The 27480-nt window shown below is 37.6% G+C and overlaps 1 protein-coding gene across 1 annotated transcript in view; it reads left to right on the top strand.

Annotated features, from left to right (window-relative positions):
- LOC106749619 (twitchin-like) overlaps positions 1-27480 on the top strand; it is a 108489-nt gene that overhangs the window by 12812 nt on the left and 68197 nt on the right. The window contains 19 exon segments of the mRNA XM_014629266.1: positions 422-954; positions 2086-2107; positions 7112-7274; positions 8917-9058; positions 12204-12339; positions 13051-13254; positions 14344-14645; positions 15453-15670; positions 17782-18187; positions 18439-18611; positions 18883-19053; positions 19170-19249; positions 19497-19662; positions 20089-20289; positions 21191-21241; positions 21645-21662; positions 22409-22471; positions 22566-22622; positions 23184-23255. Of these exon segments, the coding sequence (XP_014484752.1) occupies positions 642-954; positions 2086-2107; positions 7112-7274; positions 8917-9058; positions 12204-12339; positions 13051-13254; positions 14344-14645; positions 15453-15670; positions 17782-18187; positions 18439-18611; positions 18883-19053; positions 19170-19249; positions 19497-19662; positions 20089-20289; positions 21191-21241; positions 21645-21662; positions 22409-22471; positions 22566-22622; positions 23184-23255 (2958 nt within the window). The 5' untranslated portion in view covers positions 422-641.

The raw sequence follows: 27480 nt of genomic DNA, 5'->3' as shown, positions 1-27480 counted from the left end.
TATATAGATAGCAAAACAGCTTATTAAGAATATTAATTACCATTCGCTGGATTATTTTGCTGAATCTATAAATTAATTTTTTATATAAACAAATTAGTAAAATGTAGAAAAATAATATTTCGTTCCAACAGCAAATTAACATGTCCTAAGGACAAATTCATTCAGCAGAATATTTTCTAGTCTGGCAATATTCTGGGAAAACTGTTTCTGTTCTAACTACGAATATTTTATTAATTTGGTTATGTCAATTAAATTTTATTGCTGTCGCAACGAAAATGCAGTAGCAACGACGTCGTTTCGCTACAACGGTAAAATGATTTTTCTCCGTGTAAAAACGAGACAACAAATGACACAGTTTTCTTTTATTTTTGACATTCGTCATATTATAATTCGTCGTATTTTTTTTCTTTTTCATTTTTAGTATTCCCAGAAGAATTCTACGGGGATAATCATTGGCGACGGTGGACGTCGGGCTGAGGAAGGAGCCGCGGTGAAAACAGGTTGGATGGTGCCGCGGGTCGGCGCTGTTTGAACCGACGAGCAGGTGAAGGTCGGGGGGACAGATTTCTCTCTTCCCTGCGATTGCACGAACGGCAGTTTCGTCGTCGGCGTAGAGACAGGTGCGAAGGCGTGCCTCCACAATGGGGGTCGCCGACGACTTCGCGCCCAGCTTTACCCAAAAGCCGCAGCTGCGGCAGGAAGACGACGGCAACCGGCTGATATTCGAATGTCAGCTAGTGAGCTCGCCGAAGCCCGAGATCGCCTGGTTCCGCGGCGAGACCGAGCTCAGCCAGGATGATAGAACCAACTTCAAGATGCAGAGCGTCGGGACCAACAAGTTCCTGGTGGTGCTTGAGCTCGACGACGTCATTGAGACCGACGCCGGCCTCTATAAGGTCAAGGCGAAGAATAAGATGGGCGAGGTCGCCGCTTCCATTAATCTCAACTTCAGTCGTGAGTACTCATTCATTGATTGTCGCTTCTGTAGTTGTGTTCGATTTTACAAATCGAAGACATCAGTTTGCTCTTGAGATTATCTTAAGATAATACCTAGCTAATGAAACGACTTTCTTAGAACAATCATCTGTAAAACCCATTTATAAAACCGAACGCAGTTTGTCTAATTAGATATTTCTCGATTAATGTAGGGATTTGGATCGACATTTGTACGTCAAAAGAGAAGCGAGTGAGAAAAGCCAATTTCAAATTTACGAATTTTAATGCGTAAACTGCAATTCAGGGCCAAATTGAATGAAAACCGAAATGGATCGACAATTTGAAGTAGGAATTTGAACTACAAGATTTAGTTAACAGTGAAAGGCTAACGAAATTGAAACATCGTTATATGTATGATATATATGTTTTTTCAACTGTCATAAAGTTGATTTAATTGCACAATTTGAGTAATTCTACACTTGGAAAATCAAATAAATCAAGCGATAAACGCGACTAATAATATGTTGGGCCAGCTTTATAATCGTGAATTGAACCGTGAATTGAATCGTGAAAGTTTGAATTTGTTTCGCACAAGGAAGAAATTAAATTAACACTAAAAATTTTCCAAAAGAATCAGGATAATTAATTCATCTTATACAATCTTTAAATTGAATTTGTTTAAACAGATACAAGTGATTCAACTGACCTTTCGTTTTAGTGTAGGAGAATCGCGTTATATCATTATTTAATTAGCCAATTCGGTCTTTGTTCGGCCACTGTCTGGTTTATTCTACTTGCGGCCGATTCATGTTTGTCTGTATCTACTTCTAACTTTAGAAGCGCGGAAAGAGAATACTAATCAAATCATTGAGTTGCTTGAATGGACCTACGCGGTCGATTTAGTATTAAATATAATAAATACAGTACTAAAGATAATAAACGCAATATTAAAATGAACGAAACTGACTATTTTACTTTCGTGTGAATAGATAGCGGATAGTAATTTTTCGTTGAATTTGACTTTGAATTAAATTAGAATTTCGTTGGATGAAAAATTTCGACTTGAGATTTGAGCGTCGAGAATTTACTGAAAATTTCTCTACTTTGTTTTCTTTTCTCAATTAACATTTCGCCGTTATATTTTTCTAGCAATGGATGAGCCTAGAGAGAAGTAAGTCCGTGCAGTTTGTACAGAGCAGAAAAGTTTCGTTTGTCGCTTCTCTAGGCTCTACTCGATTAACTCGTTTGACGCTTCACGCTTACGCTACACTAACGCGTTTTTCTTACCTCGTTCATCGAACATTTCGTTTTCCATATTTTTTGCGCTTACTTCCGTTGTCTTTTTTTTTTATTTATGATTTTAGCCGCCGAGAAACCCGCGAGGAAGGGGTGAGTACATCGCTATGATGTGTTTTACGAATGAAATGATAATTAACTTAAATGCAAGAACGTCTGAGTGAGGCTTCCACGATCTGTTCTCACATGTGGCGATCGTGCGAACTTCGATCATTAATAAATGTATTTGACGTTATCGATAAGAATGAATGTACACTTGTATCTTTATATGTGTTTAACAATAATAACAACAACTAATGCGTGTGTAAATATATTTAATCAATAAATTGTGAACGTAATAATAAGCCGCATAATTATTCATTGAGGATGGAAATATCGAAGGAAATAAATATCAGAATACGTTCCGTTGCGTATTTCCATTCTTCAATCTAACTCATCATTCTCCGCAAGTTCTCGCAAATTGAGACAGAAAGACCTCTCTTCGTTGAAAGAAAAATAATTCCTCCGTCGAAGCGTTTCTCTTGATACTCGAATCTTCGCGGGAGGAAGAGTCGGCTGCTGCGAGCTGGTCGCTGAGTAAACTTCGGAAGCCCGAAAAGCACGAAGATGAAGTAGCGCGCGTTTGTGAACACGCGAGAGTTATGTAATATTCGAGATCCATTCAGCGCGCTATTTACTGTTATCCCGCTATCTTTCCCGATAACGTTGGAGTGTACGTTAAATGCGCCCGACCGAGAATAAACGGTCGCGGTATGCCCGCTATTTTCGGTCGCGTTCGCGCCGCGTCCGATAGAAATTGCGACCACCGCCGTGTACCTCTTAGTTCTCTCTCTCTCTCTCTCTTCTTCTCTCTTTCCGTCTCTCTCTTTCTCTATACGATCGACTTCTCACCGATCTATCCACCCACGCATAGAACCACGAACGCGAAACGTGGATGGAAATAGAATTAAGGTCTTCTAGTTTTGGACCGCGCTCGTGCCTCGCGCGATCCGACCACAAAGTGGTGGATTATTTCGGACGCTGTCTCTCGCGAGAGAGCCGCCACTAAATCTCACCCGAACCACGATCTGTATCGTGGTTCTAGCTCGACAGAAAGNGGTAAAGGGGGGGGGGGGAGAATCGGTTGAAACCTAGTTGATTAGCATATATGTAGGAGATTACAGTTAAGTGACGTTAATGAGGCCGACTGACGGAAGAATGAACTCGCGGATGAGCATTTAGGAAAATAAGGAAGATTATATATAAAAGTAAAATATTGCTGGAAGTGATAATTTGAGAAATGTTTATCTTGACACAACGTACATTATATTGCAGAGGAATATAGGATATATTCGTACAGAAGGGAAAATTCATTAAATTCATCAAAAGGTTTATCAAAAGAAAGATTCATTAAATTTTTGTTGAAAGAAAATTCACGAATTAGTGAAGGAAAGATGTGAGCAGTGATACAAATTTCCACGATTTTTGTGTTTGCATAATTTTATGCAGCTCTCTGTAATTTTATTTTACCAGGTTCTATAGCACGGTCCATTTTAATTCTTGACGAATTGAAATGCTTTATTATGACAAATTTTTGATAAATTTGTGATAAGTTCTTTATGGAATTTACGATAAATTTTCGTCATGTCGCTAATTTGTAATGGAAAAACATCGAGCGAAGAGGAGGGGTCACTCTGGTAATTGCAAAGTTTTATTAAATAGTTCACAAAAAATTCCATCTGTCCGCGGTTTAATGACAATAATAATAATTGGACTATCGAACGCTAAATCAATCGCGAAATTGGTGCGCGCGATCTCGCCGCTACTTACACGAGCGGAAAACATTTATCAGCCCTCGAATTTCACGCGACTTTAATGATTTTCGAAGATAATTTGAAACTGGGTCGAAAGCACTCGGCGAGCTCTTTCGACGCAGTCGGCAGCGACGACGATACGATGAGATGCTGTATTTTCGGATCGCATCGACAGACGTGATTCCCGTGAATTTCTAAAAGTAACACGAGCCTTTCCGCTTCCACGCGTCTCCCGAAACGTCGCTGTTTGCGCTCCATTTGCAAAGAGAAAAAAAGGAAAATTCGTCGGTTGTCCGACAGGTACGAGAAACGATTTTCTCGGGAGCGCGTCGCGTATCGAATTACTCTGCGCGCCACCCACGAAGTTCTGTATGTATGCGTGAATTCGAGAATCCCGGTTCGAATTTCCCGACGACGAGAGAGGAATTCCGCGGAATTCGACGACTGTCGATCGCGAAGGAAACGAATCGGCCGACAACGACGACAGTTGACGAGAAAGCGAAAGTCGAGGGAAAACAGCTGCAGCCTACTTCCTCGCTAAACTTAGCCACATCATACACCGGTACGCAGGCTAATGCACTTATGGCCCATGCGGGACGCATGAGTGTTAAGCACATGTCTCTCGTCCTGCTTCTCAATTTGCGAGGATAAACAGCGATGATCGTGTTTATCCTCCGACTGGAATCTTGCGACGCCGCTGTGTAGGCGGATTTCGAGGAAACACTCGTCCGAATAGTCGCGAGAGCTTCCTGCCTATCCCACAAACTGTATTCTTACAAAAAAATATTTGTATTTATAAAAAAATTCCCAAAGATTGAAGATCGAATTCAGATAGTCGGCTGAAAATTATTAATACGAACGCTTGATTAATTTTCATCATACCAAGCCGTCTTTGTCTTTTTTAAAGAGATGAGAAGACAAGTACACGTATAAAAGTCGCAGAGAAACAGAGAGAAGGAGAACTTGCATTGAAATAACTTTAGACTTCCAAATAATACTTAAGGGTCGACGGAAGTATCGCTAAGCGCCGACGGAGAATAGTATCGGTTACGGTAGTAAAGTATTTACTCGTGTTTTGAAGTAGCTGTTAACTGTCGGGTTACCATCAGAACGAGCTGTAGAACATGCCTTCTCTCGTCAGGAAACGTCGGCTAAACAAAACAAGAGTTATTTCGAGCGAGCAATCCGCGAAAGTCACGATAAATCCCGTAACACCGCTCTCAGCCGCTGCGCAAAGCGGCACTTATATTCGCCTTGCCAAACATCATTGATCGTCTCTTTCCTTCACTTTCGCTTATCTGATACTTCAGGAAGATCGATGGAAATCCATTGTCCGAATAATTGGGATAAGCGAAAGTAGAGTGTACTAATTATTTAATCCCGCACTTACCTGATACAATTCGCTCTCCTTATGTTTTTTTGTCAACATGTTATCTCCTAATTCACACTAACTACTTTGTGTGTGTGTGTGTGCGCGCGCGAGCATGCGATTTGTCATCGAAATGAGTGATTATTGTTGTGGTGTTTTCGTGTGGAAGAAAAGTCAGTGAGGAAAAGGTGCGACACTTTTACTTCAATAAATTTTGCAGCGCGTTCGCATCCTACAAGAAAGAATTTGTGATTTTTCGGTTTTTACTCTCAGAGAATAAATTTTTGTAAGTCTCAGAGAATAAATTTTCTTGTTAGATATCAGATGCGTTCTGAAGTTCATCGAGGTAAAAGAGTCGTAATCTTTTTTTCATTGCGTATATATTAATTGGCGGAATAACCTTAAGACGCAATGTAACTAAATATAATTAAGATTTTCTAACCGTACGCATTATTGATTTACTGTTTATTAATCATTCAAAGAAGAGCGGGAACGATGTATTAAAATTGTCACTGGAATAGCTTTGCGTTAATAATCGGAAAAGAATATATATGATTATAAAATACTAGTAAACTTAATTACATTGACAAGAGGATAACTAACTTTTAATATCCTAAATTTTGCTGAACTTTTGATATACTATAGTACACTTTTCCCATTAATACACTATAAAATAATTTGCTAGTGCGCAATAATTTATGAGAAATTTAATGTTTAAAGTTTTTTATGTAATATATATATATTGAGTTTGTAGAAGCTGATATCAAATAGCGAGAGTGATCGAGTGAATAAGGCAGCCAATTAAAACTTGCTTCTCCTGATTTTTTTTGCAATTTTTTTTGAAATATGCGATCAAGTGAATTATTAGTAAATGTATTAGAATTAAAAAAATACCATTTTATGATTATTTGCATACTTTTATACCAACAACTGCAGGAAAAGTATTGATTTGCTATTCAATAAAAAAATAAAAATTATTTGGAAATTTTGCGCTACAAAATTTATTTTTGTATTACATAAAATAAAAATGGCATAACAATTTACGTTAATTGTCGTTACCCGAATTTTATTCAAAATACAATTTTTTACATTTATACATTCGAATAATAATTTCAAGAAAATATTATCGAGGAATATTATCAAATATTGTCAAGAAAATTATTTAAAACAAAGCGCTGATTTATACTAAGTGTATTTAATTCATTTTAAATAAAATTCGAGCAACGACGACTAATGTAATTGTTAACTGTTGTTTTATGTAATACAAAAATAAATAAATTTTGTAGTGCAACTAGTTCCTTTGTAAGTGTTAAGATTATTTGCCGCGGTAAGTGTGTAATATCGCGGTGCGATCGAGATCAGTTTGATTTCGAAAATCTATTCTCGGTGCACTTGCCAAAGCACCGAGCGCCTCTTGTGCGGCGAAAACTCGAGGCTAATTTTAGAATTTTCGAAATTCTTTCGAAATTCACGCGCAAACCTGTCTTTCGGTTCGTTAACACATTAAGGGTCGCACCGGAAGCGGATGTACACGGAAGGATACGACACTGCGCGATCTCGGATTCACATTATCCAGTTACTGTTCTCTCGACGATGCGCAACGACGTTGACGCAACCTCTTAATTTTCACGTCGCTCGCGATCCGCGCGGCGATTAACGCGTTAGCGAGCGATAAATTCGCGCGCACCTGGTTCCGACGTTTATTTCGCACTTGCAGACAAATTGACGGCATCGCGCCGACTTTCGCGAAGAAGCCTGCGATTAGGCAAGAGGACGACGGCAAACGGCTGCTCTTCGAATGTCGCATCACAGCCGATCCCACGCCAAAGGTCACATGGTTTCACGATGGGAATATGGTCAAAGATTCGTCAAGGCACAAGGTTCGTCGGTCCCGATCATAAGCGAAGCCACTTCGCTAATTTCGGGATGCAAAAGTCGATGAGAGAAATCATACTATTGAATTATCATTTAATCTAATATCTTACAATATATTTCCATATTTGTACAGTGCCTGGTCGTATTATTAGATGCACTTTAATTTTTTAATAGAATACAGGTTAGGAGAAAAAGAAAAGCTACTACTAATGTTTACTCGATTAGAATAATTTTTGATGTCAATCAGCGCTTTTACCTCTGCAACTTCCTGAGGTATCAAATCATTTGCTTCACCCATCATTTTTGTAAACAATATTAATATTTTTCACGCAAAAATTTATTCTTCTGTTAGTGAACAGGGAATTTGAAGTTTCAAGTCACAAATAAATGAAAATTAAATTAAATATCAATTGATACACTCAAAACTCATGTTTTCGTTATTATCAACAATGTAACTAGTGCGGGTTCATACTTGTTCAAAGTCATTGTAACAGCCAAGTTAAATGATGATATAAAAAATACCTTTTATAGAATAATGATTCCTTAACATAATTCGACCGATAGATGAGCCGAATTATAAAGCTGGCCCTCGGAAATCAATGAATTGTAAAAAATTAAAATGCGTCTAATAATATGGCCAGGGACTGTATATCATGTTCGTTATTAATGTCACATTTGTGTGACGCAATGACCCCTCGCGAGGGTCTAGTGTCACGTACGTATGACGGGAATTTCTTTTCTATGTCCGTATTATCAAACTCATTGTCTATTTTACACAATATATTACGTAAAAGAAAATATAATGTTATTTGTAAAAAGTTCTTTAGATAAATCTGCATAGAGAACGTGATACGTATGGAGAAAACACTACAGATATCATTTAACTAGATATGGTTGCCACAACGAAATATTAATATTATTTTTGGTCTAGACATAGACAAATATTGTAAAAAGCATAATGTTAAGGAAAAGACTTGTTGAATTGTCATAATTTCAATGAGAATATCTCTGCTATATGGATATTACAACCACACAAAATTGGTAATACATCTGCAGGAATTCGGAAATGCATTTTGCATCGGACATTGATGAGACATGTTTCAAATCATGTTAGAATCGTGTTAGAAAGGAAGTTGAATTTTTCAACAGCTCATTTTTTGTCAACACAATGAACTGTTTGAAATAAGCACGTGAAGTTGAAAAACTCATTTTCTCCCTACTAAAGACTGATTTAGGAGAAAAAGTACCACGAGTATATAATCTGGAATGCAGTATGAAGATGTATTCTCATCTATCATTTTTCAACTTACTTTCAACTTTGAGGCAACTTTATGTGAGAATATATTAATAGAACATTACATATCATAAGGATATAGTTGTGACAATTGTATAGATGGACATATGTTAAGCAAATTTTACTACAATATCTATTTAGTTTTATTTTACATCCATTTCTTTTATTAAAAATATTGTAGCAACCATAGCAATTTTCTTCGTGATAGAATATTCTTTTTATATTTATGTAGAATCAGAAGCTGTTCTGATGTTAAATTAGATTCCCAATTCTTTAATTTCTAACTAAGAGGAAAAGTTAAGGGCGATTCGGTTTCGGAGGCTCGTTCGGAAACGTTCGTTGAACCGTTTCAGCTGACCGTCGACAAAGATGGCCACTCATACTTCGCTACCCTGGAAATAAAAAATGTGACCGTCGAGGATGCTGGCAAATATAAGGTCACAGCGAAAAACGAGCTTGGCGAGTCTAATGCTACGATTTCCCTGAATTTCGACAGTAAGTGTTTAGAATTTATGACAATTATAAGTATTTCTTATACTTTAACCAATGATCCGCTTTACACGAATTCAGCATCCTCGTCTGCTTAATTTTTTTTTCATAAATGTACGCTCAGTACGAAATGTACGACTATTAATTTATTTAACGTTGATGTAACATATGTTAACGTGATGTTAACGGTAGCATTAATTTAATTTATATCTTTCAGAGTACAAACCAGTATACTTTACTTCAGTAAAGGTTCGACAATTCTGAGTCTTTGTATTTTCAAGCTTTCTCTTATGGTTTTTGTTGACAATTTTCATAGATTAACAAGTAATTTTTCAACAAACTTTTTTAATTTAGAAACATTTGGAGAAAAAAATAACGAAGACGTTCTCTTATTCAATCTCGAAATGAAAAACAAAGCGGATCATCGGTGCCGTTCCTCAGACTTTCTCTCACATTCTCACTCGGGATGTATATCGATGATCTCTTTCATATTTCCAACTCTCTTCATCTCTGTCTCTCTCAGTCTATCTATGGTCTCTGTCCCATTTATTTGCTTCCTTCATGTCGACTCTATTGCACCAATGTATATCAATCCGCAGTTTATTATTTAATTTTTTCCGTTCTCCATCAGCTGTCCATTCTCTTCAGTCTTCTACTTTCTTCTACTGTTCACTTAGTATATACGGTATCTTTATTTTTTAATGGTTTGTCTCGGTCGAGCGATGAGCACGTATCGATGTCGGCTCGACGCGAGCCACGATATACAGCCCGGTTGATCTTAATCGACTAAACGACATTGCGAGGCGCACTATCGTTTGTCTCTCATGAATTCTGCACCGTAAAATGCATAGAGAGCGGATCAGAATAATATCAACTTATAACAACCGTGTACTGCTGCTTCAATCATGTATTAATTCGAATCACATCTCGCGCGCGCCCGTTCTATACGCTCGAGTCAGCGTCTGGCCAATTCCCTTTCTTAATATATTTCACAATAACAAAAATAATAACTCAATCGGTTTTTTAATAATGTAATATTTTATTAATAATATAAAGTTACACGTCATGATAGAATTGCATAACAATCAGATGGCACCGACAATTTGAAGTGAAAGAGACTTTTAATGACTTATTGTTAATTTATTTAAATTTGATTAAAGGCTGATTATCCAGAAGGATGACATAAATCATGTGTCACGCATGAAACATACATAGCCAGACTCTGGTTCTAATTGTATAACGGTATGCGCGAGATGCGATCGCAGATTAGCCTTACATATTGACGCTTCGTTAGGTTGCTTCGATGACATCTTTTCTCTATTCATACGATCGTGTTTGACGTGTGCAACGTTGACGTGGGGAAGTCCCCTTCATATGGCCGATTTTCGAATGCGCCTATCGAGGGTCGCTTACACATGCACACGCAAATACAATTACACGTGGATTGGAGATGACGGAATTTCTGTGGTGGTGATGGTGGTGGTTAGACCTGCTAACGACGAATATTTCCTTATTTGTGCTGTATTGATATTGCAATTTTTATTCCACACATATATTTTTCCCGAATCTTTCGAGTTTCTTGAAATTCAATTTTGATATTATTATTTACAAATAAAATGCATGATTAAGAAACTAAGTTTATAGTTCTATTAATTACTTGCGTGTAGATATATATTTTCCTAAGGATATTCTAATTTATGTAAAAATAATAATACATTAATGAACGCATTTAAGCACAGTGATCATGTTGAAACTATCCGCATATATTCTCGAAATTATACAGAAGGAAGACTAGCAAATATGGAAATATTCTTTACAGTACATAGTAAATTATCCATGTAGTTAACGACCACGGTTCTAATATTGTATATATATTTACATTTGTCTTTTTGTCACGTGCTTCGCGCTGGTCATTCTCATCGGCTAATTCGTAAGGATTCTTAATGAGTAAAACAGTTTGGGATCGTGTGTTTGATCATACTGTACATATTCATAATAATCGATTAATGTCATGTATTAACGTACATTGTCACAACATCGAAATATATACACACGCGCCCTTTTCGTCTTCCAACAGAGAGGATTTCCCTCTCTCTCAATGATGCATCGCAGTAAATGTCGATTGCCGCGCGGAACGATGAAATTAATATCTTCCGATCGATATGGAATTTTTTCGCGCGTGTCACATGGTCGAGTACACTTTTATACTTTACACCACAAACTCACCCGCAGACTATGTTTGACGAAGGCTTGCCCATAACTGTGTTTCTATTCTCATCTAACCGCCATGCGCGCCGAGCGCGAGCGTGTAACGTTACAAAGAGACGTACGAAGAGAGAAACGGAGCAGGCGACACTTCGAGAACACAATTATACTATACTCCACCAAGCGGTACATTACGAATAGACGGAAGGAGAGTAAAGAAAGCAACCTAATTCACAGGATGGTCGATCGGCAAGGATCGTGATCCTCGAGCGTGTGTTTCTAAGCGTTGGCTACAGCGCGCTTGTTACATGCGGAGACGGTACGAAACGAGACGACCGATGAACGGAGAGATTGAGTTGTAAAGGCTGAGAGTCGAGTTAAATTTCACGTAAATCGGTCGACGGCACTTGCGTGAACAGTAGAGAAAGAGCGTTTGGTCGGTCTGGAAAGTTTCGCAGAAATTATTTCCAAGCCAAATCGATACGTGACTCCCGATCTCGCATCGAACTGTAAAATGCTTCGCGTATTTAAGCCTTTCACTGCTCGATTATTTTGAACGTTTCCGAGATGCAAGGAAATTTTAGGCAGAATCACAAAAAGTATCATCTCGGGGCGATAACGTGAAAAAAAAAAATGGCTAATCCATAATTTAAGTTTCGTTTCTTCTTTGTTTCACTCCGCAACTCGTAAATAATTTAGAGAAAGGCAAGGAAGAAGCGAGGTCTTCATTTTAGTTCAATTTTCATTATTTTGACACTCTCAATTTCTTGTTAGAATTCAATTTATTGCTAAAATTATCCTGATCGAGGATATTTCTCTGTCAGAAATCGCGGATGACGCGCATCTGGGGTCTTATATTAGACATTAGGCAGCGAAAGGATTGAATAGGCAAGCATGGATGTGTATGAACAATTCTCGATCATGTCGATCGTTTGTGCTAACGTAGGCGACGAGGCACCCGTACCGGAAGACGGTATTAAACCGACCTTCACCGAACGACCGGTGATAAGACAATCCGACGACGGTAACACCATCACCTTCGAATGCCGACTTGTCGGCGATCCGAAACCGAGTGTAAAGTGGTAAGATTTGAAAGCGCGACGCGAGCGCGCGTGCGCGCTAGGAAGTACGTCGGAGAGTGTGCCGTTCGTGAGGAAAGGAACTCGACATTAATCAGAAACTACAATTAAATTCAGAAGAGGCAGTTTGTGCAATTGTATTCTGTCAAGTACGAAACATTAGTGTTTTAACTAATATTGCGAATATAATTCGATAAGTAAATTTAAACGAGTAAATTGTTCAATAGAAAATAGAAATTCACACGGGGAAGACAAATTTTGCTAGAACAGCAAAAAGAAACTTATTTAGACAGCAAAAAATGTATTTGGACAGCAGAAGACTTGTTAAAAGTATTAATTGCTCATATATCCAGCAAATAGCAATTAATATTCTTAACAAATCTTTCTGCTGTCCAAACAAACTTTTTACTGTCTAAATATATTTTCTTTTGCTGTCACTATTCACAAACATTTGCTGTTCTAGCATAATTTGTTTTTTCCGTATACAGTAAATCGCTCGATAGAGAAGAGAAATTCGTGGTAAATTATTGGATGAGAAATAGAAACTCGTTATTTGATGGTCGCTTCGATGTCGACGAATTGACGTTTTCTCCGACGGTCCACGTGGCCAATGCAAATCGGTGCATCAGAGACCGCGCACTTTCGAGCGCGCGCTCGCGGCGCGCAATACGTACCAGTCTTCGGGCGGATATTTCGACGTTGGCGGGATCGCAGGTATCACGGTACCGAGGAAGTGAAAGAGGGCGGACGGTTCAACACGTCTCTGGAACTCGATCAGAAGCTGTATCACCTCGCGAGGCTGAGGATCGACAGCGTGGCGAAGGGGGACGCGGGCGAGTACAGGGCCGTGGCGAAGAACAAGCACGGCCAAGGGGTGGCGACGATTAATCTGAACTTCGAGGGTGGCGACAGGCTCAAGTAGGCATCCGAGAGAGGCGACTTTTTCCGCCACGCCGAGCTCTTCCGGTCCGATGGACGCAGCGCGATGGGAACTTACCCGTTTAGAGCCGCGAAATTGGCGCGATCACAGCTCGCAATCTACGAAGTCGAGTGTATCGGATCGATTTCTTTGAAGATTCGCTTCTTTCAACTGAAATTTATTACAGAGAAATGAAGTTGGAGTTAAAATACCGGAAATGAATTCAAATTTATTCGTGATCCTCTTTACTGTAGATTCTTATCGCCAGTACTATCAGAATTCTTTTTGAAATCTGTTACGCTTGATTGTACGTTACAATGAAAAAAATTGTATTCTCTGTTGTATATAGAAACGCTGAAGTCGATGAATATGAAGGATTTTAACGAAATAGAGAATCAACTGGTCAAAACTGGCACGGAAAATAAATTAATCTGAAATCAATGATAGATATTCTCATATATAAGCAAGAATATTATAATCTTCTTAGAAGATTTTTCGTCTCGATTTGATTGAGTTTGTATTGATGCAAGTATTACTTGCACTTAATTCAAAAATAAAAATCTTCCAAGAATATTATAATATTCTTGCTTAAACATGGGAGTATCTATCGTTGACTTAACTGTTTCTTTTCCATGTGATGTAATGTAGACGTTCGTGTACGTGTACTTAGTCAAACATTAGTTCGGCAGACTTGCAACAAAGACATTTTTATAAATGATCGCAATTGTTTCTGGAGACTTGCGTCCTTTATGGGTCTGCAAATGCCTGCGTGTCAGAATGCATCGAAAGTCGCACGCTCTCTCTGAACATGTAACATGTTGAAATAAGTATAAATTTAGCGCAAAAACTATAAGTAGAGATTTTAGCGAATGAAACTCCAAAATAGTCACAAACAAACAAGAGAGCCCGCGATTTCCGGAATTTCGCGAATATCTCTCCTCGTGACATCGCGCCGCGTCTTCAAGAGCACACTCGCGTGGCGTGGCGGGCAGAACGACAGACGAGAAACGGCGTTGCTCCTGCAAGAGTTCGTTCGTCCGCCGGAAAAGAAACGGCATTTCTCGTATCTGACGTGTCGATTTACGCAGAATACCGGACGGTAAGCCGCCGCGCTTCCCGAAGAAGCCAACGATCCGCCAGGAAGGCGACATACTTATCATGGAGTGCATCCTGGAGGCACACCCGGTACCGGACATTACGTGGTACCAGGGTCAGAAAACGATTGCCGACAGCAAACGCGTCAAGATGTCGCGCAAGGCCACCGGCAAGGACACGTACCTGCTCACCCTCGAGATCTCAAACCCGACCAAGGCCGACGGCGGGAATTACCGTTGCAACGCCTTTAACAACTTTGGCGAGAGTAACGCCAACATCTCCCTGAATTTCCAAGGCAAGTCCCCCTCGAAGCATACGGGAGGGCCCTCATTGACGTTCCGATGTTAATCGAACTTGCTAATTGCGCATTGTATATTATCGAATTATCCGAAAATAGAAATTATCGTCTGAAATGAAACATTTTAGAAGTAATCGATTTAAAAGTGCTGTAATTGATTCATTAAAAATAATAATGTTTTTTAACTCAGAAATCTTTTTATAGTACGCAATTATAGCCTCAAGAAAGGAAACTTCAAGTGAGCATTTTTTCAGATAAAAAAAATATTACGTATCTTCGCTTTGTCCAAGATAATAGAAAGAATTTCACTTCTTGTACGTTCGTTCCAAATTAAAATCAATTTAAAAGCTACATTAGCTAGAAAAACATCTACAAGGTATAAATCGCGCTTAAACAATGAGATCCCTCCTGTCGACTTCGTTCGAGACGAATCCCACCGATTCTCCTCGAGTATCCTTCGTACGAAGTGCATTCTATATGACCGCGCGGTAAAGACTGAAAGCTTGATTGTTCTCCGATGAACGATCGCGACGATGACGATGACGGTCCATAAGGTAAGCCACAGTCACAGTCGCGCTACTGCTAACCAATCGTGAAGTCTCTGTTATCTTCGCTTCGTAACTCATTGAGCTGCCAACACGACTAACAGGGCCTATCGGGAGGAGTCGCGGTCGCAGGCTCGATCTTGCGACCGCGACTTCCTTGGCCGACACAGACTACGTCTCCGGTATCATTGACGCACCGGAAATTAGCGTCCTTACGCTCATACGACCATGTCTAACCGCGGATCTTTCCAAGATGCAGAAGAGGGTGCGGGCTTCGCGCCGTCCTTCATCGAGAAACCCCGCATTATCCCGAACGAGAGCGGCACGCTGATCACTATGAAGTGCAAGTGCAAGGCGAACCCGAAACCGGAGGTTACGTGGTTCCGTGGCACCAATGTGGTCAAGGAGTCGTCGAAGATCACGATCAAAACGATGACGGTCGAGGAAGATATCTACGAGCTTGTCATGCAGATCAAGGTGATCCTTCGAGCACTTTTTTTTCAACAAGTTCAATGATGTGATAGTCACCAGTGATCGGTACTATACTATTATCACGTCTCATTAAGTTGTGTAAAAAACATCAAGTTAAAGTCATAGATATATTAGATGTATAAATTAATTCTCGGCCTTTTTGGCATAATTTTGATATTTATTTGTAAAAAAAAATAAGTAATTATCTTCTCTTTAAAGTAACCTCCCTCACTTTCTACACATTTTCGCCATCTCTCAGGCAATCCTGCGAATACCGTCTCGGAAGAAAGATGCTGGCTTTGATCGAATAAAGTCATCGATGCTTTTTTTGAATTCCTTGAGAGATCGAAAGTGCGAATCGGCTAGGTGATACTGTAGCGACCGAAACAGGTGATAGTCTGAGGGGGCCAGATCTGGAGAATATGTTGCATGATGGAAAATTTCCCAACCTAAGTTAACTTTCATGGTCGCTTTTATTGTATTTGGCCGCGCGTTGTCGTGCAGCAAAGTCACCTGTCTATTTCCATTACCGGTAAAAGGTTTCTTTCTCTTCAATCGTGTCACTGAATTTTATCATTTGCTACAAAAGTAACGTTTAGAAGTAATAGTTTCACCGGATTTGAGCATCTCGTAATAAATAACACTTTTGAAATCTCACCGAATACACAACAATTTTTCGAGTGAATGATCGGTTTCGCAGTACTTGTTAATGATTGACCCGGATAAACCCATGATTTTCGTCTCTTAAGATTGTCATATAATATCTATTTTTCCATTTTTCATCCCCAGTCACAATTTTATGCAAAAAGTCCTTTTGTTTAAATCGTGACAGGAGGAACATTGTCGTGTCTTAGCATCGAATTTTGTTTTCACGAGTAAGGTTGTGAGGAACCCAACGACTTCCTTCTGTATTCTTCCGAGCTTCTTTAAACATATAAAAATAGCTGGCTGAGTGACTCCCAGTTCTTCAGCAAGCTCCTTTTGCGTTTGACAAGAATTTTCGTTATGTAGTTCCTCCAATTCTTCATCTTCAATTTTTTTTGGTTGGCGTTCTTCATCCTGGAGATTAAAATTTCCATCCCGGAACTTCTAGAACCACTTTTTACACGTGCTATAGGACAAAGCATTCTCGCCGAAGACCAAACAAATAATTTCTTGTGCTTTTGCAGCATTTTTTTCGCGTAAAGTTTGAATGCGAGAAGGAGGCGGTGCCTCAGGTGCTGCTTTTCGAACGACATTTGCTTTTACTACTGTTTTTTGACGTTATGTCAATAGTATCATCAACTGTTATAATTCGCATTAAAACTTAGCGATGGCGCTTTAAAACGGCTATTCAGTGGCAAAAAATTTCAATTTGAATAGGTGCTGTAGTCGATTTAATGTAGGGGCCGAGAATTAATTTATACATCTAATAAGTGGAGAAGCGCAGTGAAGAAAGTCAGTTTTGATTGGCTGTCTGAATCATATGATCTAGGCTCCTTTTCTTTGTCTACAATGACTAAATTGCAAGTCAATGTGACAGTTGACATGTTATTCGAAGATTAATTTAATTATTTTCAGCTTCGTAGAAGAAAAAATCCAATAAACGGAGAGAAATTAAATTTTTAAAAGTTTAATTTCACAAAATTGATATATCTTTTATATCATTTCTTGAAAACGAGCGTGCCGACAGCACACTGGTCTACTATGCTAGTGATCCTGGGTTTGATTCAAGTAGAAGCCAAAATATTTACGCTTGTGTCTCCTCTCGGAAGGCAATGGCAAACTACCGAGAGTATCCTTGCTAAGAAAAACCTCTCTAAAATAATTTGCCGTTCGGAACCGGTGTTAAATTGTAGGTCCCATATGCGTATGTTATAATCAATGAACGCACCACAGGTATATGAGAGAGATTACTACACTTTTGCAGGAAGCAATAGGATTCATGAAGAAAATATAATTTTTTAGTTCTTCTCGCAGAAATTCGATTTCTCGTGATTTGCATTCCATATATATATATATATATATATATATATATATACATATATATATATATACTTATGTTTTATTTGTAAATTATTTTTCAATTTAGTCATCTTAAATTACATCTTCGCTGATGTATTTTGTTTCATTCACAGGATCCATCAGCACCTGATGGCGGTACCTACAGATGTCACGTGAAGAACGAATACGGCGAGAGCAACGCCAACTTGAACCTGAATATTGAGGCCGAGCCAGAACCGGAAGGAGACGGACCAACTTTCCTAGAGAAGCCACGGATACAGTCGCAGAACAAAGGCAAGCTCGTCATCATGGACTGTAAGGTCAAGGCTAAGCCGAAGCCGCAGATCGTGTGGACTCACGCAGGCCAGGTGGTGAAGGAGTCCTCCAAGATCTCCATCAGTATCGTAAAGGAGAAGGAGGACATCTACTATATTAAACTCACCTTAAATGATCCTGGACCAGACGATTCCGGCCTCTACAAGTGCAATATCAAGAACGAGCTCGGCGAACTCAACGCCAACCTCACGTTGAACGTTGAGAGTGAGTGTGTTGTTTGTTTAATTACCATTGCTCCGGTGCAATGATGTGATTTGATAATTTCATCGAAGTCAAGAATTTCATTATAACTAATTTGTGCGTGTCTCGAGAATTTAGAGCAAATTATTTAAACTTTATGATAATTTAGTTTATTACAATTTAGTTTTTGCAAAGTGCAAGAAATAGTTATGTCTTTAATAACGAATTCCTTAGACGTGGTTCTTGATTAATTACTTCGATAATTGTGATTTCAGTTATACCCGTGATTAAGGAGAAACCAAAGGTAGTGAAGATCGTCAAGAAGAGGACTGTGATAGTCGAGTGTCATGTCCTTTCCAAATTCTCGCCCGACTGCACATGGTTTAAGGAGAATCTGGCCGTTAAAGAAGATAACAGGCATAAGCTGCACGTCGAACAAGTCAGAGAAGTGAGTCTCGTGTTATCGTAAGATATATTTGTATCGTTAATAAAATAAATAATTGATGAAAAGAAATTTTCTTTTAATTTAATTCAGGAAGAGAATTATTTTCTTTTTTTTATAGCTATTATAATGCATCTTGTCGTTATAATGTATGTAATTAGATATTATAAAAATTGTAATTGGAATTAACTCAGTGCAAATTTTGATAGTATTATTTTTGAAAAGTTCTGCTCACAGTTTGAATTTTAATAAGTTGATTTCTTCGAATCTTTCGTAGGGTGAGTTTTCTGTAAAACTCGAAATCGAACAAATGTCGGCAACAGACAAAGGCGTATACAAGTTGGTAGCACGCAACGAAAAGGGCGAAGCTACCTCGCAAGTAGTAGAAGTGACGGAAATCCCAGACCAAGGCGAGAAACCAAAGATCGTTACTGGTCTGAAATCACTTGTAAGTATTTTTGTTTAAAACACGATGTTATTTTTTTTTAATACTTAGCTTAAGAAGAGAAAGACATTATTATGAAAACGTAGCCTATTAAATTAATGATATATTGTTCTTTTCAGACTGTTGAAGAAGGCAAGACGATCGAGCTCATCGCCATCCTCGCAACGCAAGATCGAAAAGTCACTATTACGTGGTACAGGTATGTATGTGTATTAATAAAAAAAATTTACATTTTTTTCTATTAATACGACATTTCTGTAATACGAGATTATAAGAGAGAAGTTTTATATAGATATAAACAAATATTATTTTTTAGTAAATTTACATAATCTAAATTAATATGTTATTTCATAACCGACAATTGTATCTTATTTTTTACCGTGTCATAGATTTTTTTGTAAATTTTCGTGATTATTAACAGTACTTTTTACGGTATGCCAATGCAGAGACTCAACAGTTGTCAAAGCGTCAAAGGATATAATGATCTCTTTCAATGGCTTGGACATGAAATTGACCATCACTTCGGCCTCGACGGAGTTTTCAGGAACGTACAAAGTCGTCGTAAGCAACGAATACGGCCAAGACGAATCGTCGGCCCGACTCATCGTCAAGGTAAGGAATTAAAAAAAACTCCTGAACATTTTAAACATAGATTACGCTGACATAAGTTTTCCTTATTAGTCGTTTCCAATTTTTACATAAATCGTAACATAACAATTTGCAAACAAACTTTAAGTGAAAAATTCCCTAAAATGTTACGTAAAAAGTTGGTATGTTCAATGTAAGTTAATAATCATCCGTTTTCTCGTTATACAAAACCCAAAATATGTATGCCGAACAAGTAAAAAAATAATCTAAATATTCTCCCATGAAAAATTAGGATATATGTTAAATATGAAATGTCACATAATATCCTTTTCAAACATTATTCAATTATTAATAATATTCAATGACTATTCTTCCAACGGTGATTGTTCCCATGGTCATTCCTGAATGAGACACGTTTCCCATTGTCGCATGCAAACCCCTAAATTACAGAAGAAAGAGGAAAAGAAGAAAGACGAGGAGGAGGAAGAAAAGAAGAAGAAGAAGGTGGAAAAGAAGGAGGAAAAGAAAGAGGAGGAGAAAAAGGAGGAGAAGAAGGTGGAAAAGAAAGAAGAGAAGAAGGTCGAGAAGAAGGAAGAGAAGAAGATCGAGAAGAAAGCGGAGAAGAAGGTTGAAGAAAAGAAGGAAGAGAAGGTAGCGGCCGAAACGAGCGGATCGATTGAGATTTTACTTAATTTTCGATTTTTCCTTTTTTTATTGCCCCCATCGCATATTTCTTTGTGATTAACAGTATATTCGTGCATTGATCAATACACTGATACAACTTGATACAGATATAGGAAGATCGATCGTTTCCTAAATTTTATTATGGCATGCCTTTGTTCTTAAATTTGACCTCAATATATTTACTGAAAAATTAAGATATATTTCAAAAAGAAAATATCTTGTATAAAAAGGGAAATTCTTCCCGAAGAGAAAGAAGCTTACTTTGTATTAAACGTGAAAACGATCAATCTTTCGATTCCTCGACGCGACAATTGGCACATTGTTGAAAATTTCTCACGTGTTGCGACACGAAAGGTGTCGGTATGGAGCGACGAAGAGGATGATCAATCAGGGGATTACGAAGAGATGGAAGAGGAGGAGGTAGAAGAGGAGGAAGTGGTGAGTGTAATTGAGTCCAGCATTATCAGCACAGAAGCCATTCTCGAAGAATCGGATTCAGAAATAATCTCTCGCGTCGAGGTACACACATACATAACATATACCGACACTATTACATAAATATCATTTATTTATACTAATTATAATGAAAATTAATAAACGTTAAATTTTTATCAATAATAAAATAATTTTTAACATAAATTGTTGATTTTTGTCGTAAATAGTTATTTTAACATAAATAATTGATTTTTTTATCGTAAGTTATTGATCATAATGTATATTTATATGTGACACTTCTGCTATATGTTTTGTTTATTTTACATAAATTTTTCAAATCTTTCCTTTTTCTTCTCTCTCTCTCTCTCTCTCTCTCTTTCTCTTTATACTTTTTTTCATAGGATAAACAATCTTTTCTTGTTATTTTTTTAAGGATAAGTCCGACATGAAACCGAATGGTATCGACAAACCAGGTGTTGGGAAGGTACGACTTGGTTATTTCTTTTTAATTTTTTACGAAGAACGAAACGAGACATCTTTTTATAAGAACAGTACACCATACTCAGAACACGTTACAACGTGATAATAATTATTCGTTATTTCCGTCATCCTGTTTGCCCCGTTGTGCTCTCGCTTGTATTTATCTTCTATATCACCTTATCCCTTGTAGTTTATGTGTACTATGTGTCCCATAATGCGTAAAGTAAAGCTTATTCTATTAAAAGTAGAATACGTGAATACGCTATTACAATCGTTGCAATAATTTATAATCGAGTTTATATAATCGAGTTATGTACGAGCAATATTGATTAAATCCGTGAAAAAAATCATTTTAGATTTAATAAACCGTGAAGTGAACTGAAAGATCGCGGTATATTCTGTTTCAGAAAATGGAGATCCTGCAGGTGAGTGCGAAATCTCGGATCGATCGGGTTTCGGTAATGTATGCGCTCGAAAAAGTAGCCTTTGGATACGTTGGAACGAACAATTTGCTGCGTTTTATAGCTTTGGCAGAGTATTCCGCCGACATGCGAGATAACGTGTGTTTATGAGCCACCGCAAATGACCTCTTCTAGCTTCTTTTCAGCTCCTTGCGACTGTGAGATTTTGGCTTGTGGTTGCAAAATCACCTTTGCGCGCGATAAATATTCGCCTATCTCATGCTATATACCTTCTGCTCATGCTATTTTCTTTTCCACAGTATCCGCTTAATCTCGGCTTATCCGCTATGTTTCTTCGAATGAGTCTCGTGTGCGCACACTTCTTAAGCAACCGCTGCAATATTTATTTACTCTTGCCTGGGTAAAGAAGATTTTCGAGACTCGTATTTTCTCTTGAATCACAGAAGCTGGTCCTTTACAAAAAAAGAAGAAAATTGCCCAACGTTGAGGTTGAAATTTGCATCCTTCATCTCATCGCACCTATCCGAATTTCTGCACGTTTTGGCTCTTTCTCCTCTTTCGCACTGCGATTTCTGTGGCTCTGCATGAAAGTTCCTTATGAGCGCATTGAATCACTTAAGAGACAGTAAGCGATGACATAAATTGGAGATACGGGTTGTCGACTAAATGTAGACATAATTTTAAGTCACGACCATACCTCCGATTAATGCGCATTTCAAAGTGTTATATGGATTGTTGTTCATGCTTAGGAATCTCGAGAAATCACACCTAAACTCGAGAAAGCCGCGACTCGCAAAGAGTCCATAAGCAGAGTGAGTATCGATTGTCTCCTATATTTTTCTAAGAGAATTGAGCAGTTGGATCGTCGCGAAAGCAAATTTCAATACACGAATTTTCGTATTGCAGGTGCAGGAAATTAAGCAGGAGAGTCGTCGCAGCTCGCTCATTACGGCCGAGGGAAAGGTACGAGATACTATCCTATCCTATTTGGCGCTACAGCTCGAGTTCGAGCCTGGGCCGACTTTTCTGTTTTACATATGCATGTGGTGCGCACCCAGATTGTACACGCTCGCGTACGGTACGAGATACTGCAATATCAAATTTTGTATACGTTTCGAAAGCTACGACCTCATTCTAGCGCTTTGGAATATTCTATGATATACGAAAAATTTTTATGTTATTTTTTTATTATCGCATAGATATTCGATGATGGCACCGCGGCATTACGACGTGTTTCTATTCAGAAGGTATACATGCACACACACACCATACATATTATACAGAACATTGACAGTTTCACAACGCTATTATTTCGATAAATATTCTAGTTAGTTAATTATATCACATGAAATAGTAAATAAATAAATGTGTTCTTATCGTCGTGAAAATCGTCTACTGAAAGAATCGAATCTGTTTTGATTAGCCTTATTTCGGGTTAAAAATGGTTAAAAATATCAGTTTTCGCGTAAATTAAAACATTTGTATGCCATATATGATTTAAATATTATTTTTCAATTAATTTAGATGGAAGAGGAAATCAAGGTAGAAAGCAGGCGATCCTCTATTATAGAAAAGAAGAAAACGACCGTTGAAAAGGTAGGAAAGAGTGTGTCGCTGACTTTCCATTGGTCACACAATGTGCTAACAAACTGTTTCATCGTTAGCTAGTTTGTAAATGTGTTGTTGTAATTTTTACAAAAACAAAGTAAGTATAATGTGAGTGAACCGTCACCTCCTTAAAATCGACGTAAAGAAGGAATTTTTATTTTCTGTGTTAAAAGTTCGATGTTTAATTTTATTGTTTATCAGAGTAACAGCATGTGTTAACACAAGATAGCAGCTTTCTCAAAAAAAAAAAAATAGTTCTATTAGCAGCTTTGATTGTTGTAAAGCTTAAAGTGAGTGGGCAATTTTGTAGAAAAGTCATGAAAATGATGCAATTTTATTTTTAGACGAATTTATCTATATACAATTATATAAGTGATTATCGTATCAATTGCGACTTTACAAGATATAAAGAGTTAATTATATTACTTTAGGACACACCGAAAGATAAGACATACTTGCACGACATACTTACTAAGACACTCGCGTGTAAATCCGACGAAGTACCGAAAGATAAAATATTTCCACGCGAAACACTGACGTATAAAATACGTCCCCAGAAATCTGACGAAGAAATTGAGGTACATAACATTGTAGCTCGTAATTCGCGCAGGGTATACGTTTTACGCTCTCAAAACGTTATTGTTTCTAGGATATTTGGTCGGCTAAGCCAAAAGAATTCGACATTGAATCCAAGAGACACGATAAAGTACGCGAATATGATTATACTAACTATCGCAGATAATTTAAAATTTTAAATAACTGATCGGATAATATAACAAATGTTAAATGTTATTTTAGGATGTACCGAAAGATAAAACATCTTCACACGGCACACGCGACACATCCACACCTAAAACCTATTCACACAAAATCGACGAAGAACCAAAAGATAAAGCACATGTACACAACATACTCACAGATAAAAAATCTCCACGTAAATCTGAAGAAGTGTTAAAGGATAAAATACATCCGCGTGACACGCGCATGGATGAAACGCGTCCGCAAGAATCTGACGAGGAAATCGAGGTACACTCGCATTTCGTCTCTCAGTTAGACACATATTTTATATGTTGATTATTTTTAAAAATATGAATATTTTATAGGACGTTTGGTCAACTAAGCCAAAAGAACGCGACATTGGCTCCGAAAAATACGATAAAGTACGCGAACATTTTATTTTAACAACTACACATATACTTGATAAATATTTTACAAATATACAAAATAAAAATTCGCGAAAAATTATATTCTCTTAAACATAATACCAATTTTTTAATGTAATGTTATTTTAGGACATAATAAAAGACAAAATACACGCACATGGCACACGTACGGCCAAAATACAGCCACAAAAATCTGACGAGGAACCGAAAGACGAAACACGTCTGTCGGATACACCCACAGCTAAAATACAGCCGCGAAAGTACGATGAAGTACCGAAAGACAAAACACGTCCACAAGACACACCCGCAACTAAAACACAGTCACCAAAATCTGATGAAGTGTTGAGAGATCAAACACGTCCACACGATACACCTGCATTTAAGACACGAAAATCGGGCGAAGTATTGAAAGATGAAATGCGTCCGCAAGATACACTTGCAGTCAAAACACAATCACGAAGGTCTATTGATGCACAAAAGGATGAAACATGTCCACGAGATACAACCACAGTTAAAATACAGCCAGGAAAATCTGACAAAGTAGATAAAACACCTTCGCAAGATACACGCACAGCTAAGACACAGCCACGAAAATCTGACGAATTATTGAAAGATAAAACACGTCTACACGACACGCCTATCGAAAAAATACGTCCACGAGAATCCGACGAGGAAATTGAGGTATATAATACCTTGATTGTACAATTTGAATACATTCGTTACATATTTTTAAAAAGTACCAATACATTGATATTAATATCTAAATATTAATATTATTAGGATATTTGGTCGGCTAAGCCGAAAAAGCACGATATTCCTACCAACAAATTGATCAAAGTATGCACGTCTTAATTTATTAAGTCAAATAAATATCATATTCGAACAACGCGCAAATTTTTGTAGAAATAAATAACACTTTAAACACGTCGGTATTTTAGGATTCGTCGAAAGCTACGGATAAACCGTCCCGTCGTCAATCTGACGAAAAGGTCGAGGTACACGTTACACGTTGCACATTACATTACGCTGTATACATTTGTTTATATATTTTTTAACACCAATATACTTTTAGGATATTTGGTCTAGTCGAAAGGAACGTGAGGATAGGTCACACAAACATTACGAGGTATATATTATTATGACGTTATACACATCGCGGAAAGAATCGTTAATACAAAATTGCTTAGAATACAAGAGAACCAAGCTTAGAATACACTTTCAATTTTAATATTATTGTAGGATTCGCCTAAAATTAAAGATAAATTCCCCCGTCGTCAATCTGATGAAAAGGTCGAGGTACACGTTACATGTTAAACATTACATTACACTGTATATATTTTTTTACAAATTTTTTTAACACCAACACTTTTAGGATATTTGGTCCAGTCGGAAGGAGCGTGAGGATAGGTTACACAAAAATTACGAGGTACATGTTATGATGTACACATATTACGGAAAGACTTGTTAATACAAAACTAAGCCGCATTTAAAACACAAGAAAACATTTTAAATGTGATATTATTTTAGGATTCGCCTAAAATTAAAGAGAAATTCCCCCGTCGTCAATCTGATGAAAAGGTCGAGGTACACGTTACATGTTAAACATTACATTACACTGTATATATTTTTTTACAAATTCTTTTAACACCAACACTTTTAGGATATTTGGTCCAGCCGTAAAGAACATGAAGATAAGCCCCACAAAAATTATGAGGTATATATTATACACATTAAAAAGAATTATTATTGCAAAATTAAATCAAACTTAGAACACAGGAAGACGTAATATTTTAAATACGCATTATTGTAGGATTCGCCTAAAATTCAAGACAAATCACCCCGTCGTGAATCTGACGACAAAATCGAGGTACACATTACATGTTCCACATTTCATTGTTCCGTATACATTTGTTTATATATCTTTTAATACTGGGACACTTTTAGGATATTTGGCCTAGTCGCAAGGAACGTAAAGATAAATTACACAAATATTATGAGGTATATTTTGTACACATTGAATTATCTTTACATAATTAAGTTTAGAACACAAAAAGATGCAACATTTTAAATACGATATTATTGTAGGATTCACTCAGAATTAGAAACGTATCACCCCATCGTGAATCTAACGAAAAGATCGAGGTACATATTACACGTTACACATTTTACTGCTCCGTGAACATTTGTTTATGTATTTTTTAACGCTGGAGTTTTTAGGATATTTGGTCCAGTCGTAAGGAGCGTGAAGATAAACCACACAAAAATTATGAGGTATATTTCATACACACACATTGAGAAGAATTATTTTTATATAATTAAACCAAGCTTCGAACAGGCAACATTTTAAGCACGACATTATTATAGGATTCACCCAAAATTAATGACAAATCTCGTCGTCAATCCGACGAAGATATCAAGGTATACACGACACACTGCACACGGTATCGCACCGTATATATATTTTTATATATTTTTTAACGCTTACTTTTAGAACATATGGTCTAATCGGAAGGAACATGAGAGCAGGCCACATAAAATCGACGAGGTACATCACGTAACATTTTACCACGCTTGAGCACATTTTCGAAAATCCTAGAATATTGTAAAAAACATTGTTATTATAGGATACACCGCAAACCAAGAGCATACGACGTGTGTCGAAACCCGACGATCAAAGCGAGGTAGATAACGTGCCTTCGAGTAAACCAAAAGCACGCGAAATCAAAGCTACGCAAAATAACGAGGTAGATAATTATGATGACGAGGTAGATAATATATCCACAGAGTTATTGGTCAAATAATAATACACCGTCGGTTTCTGAGCCGTATATGGGTATCAAAACACTGTTGAAATTTTAGGACAAGTTGTTGGCGCCGAAGTCGAAAGGACACGACGACAAGCGCGTTTTACGCAACGACGAGGTACACGAGCACAAATGATCTAACTTCCACATATTTTATAATTTTCTTCGTAATTTACACTCACATACCTTCGTGAGATACCTTGATACAAAATAGATTGTTATTTCAGGACACATCACGTTCCATAG

This window comes from Dinoponera quadriceps, unplaced genomic scaffold (assembly GCF_001313825.1).
Source record: "Dinoponera quadriceps isolate SergipeBrazil2010 unplaced genomic scaffold, ASM131382v1 scaffold3595, whole genome shotgun sequence".
NCBI lineage: Eukaryota > Metazoa > Arthropoda > Insecta > Hymenoptera > Formicidae > Dinoponera > Dinoponera quadriceps.
Note: the sequence above shows the minus strand (reverse complement) of the source record. Positions and strands in the feature narration are given on the sequence as shown.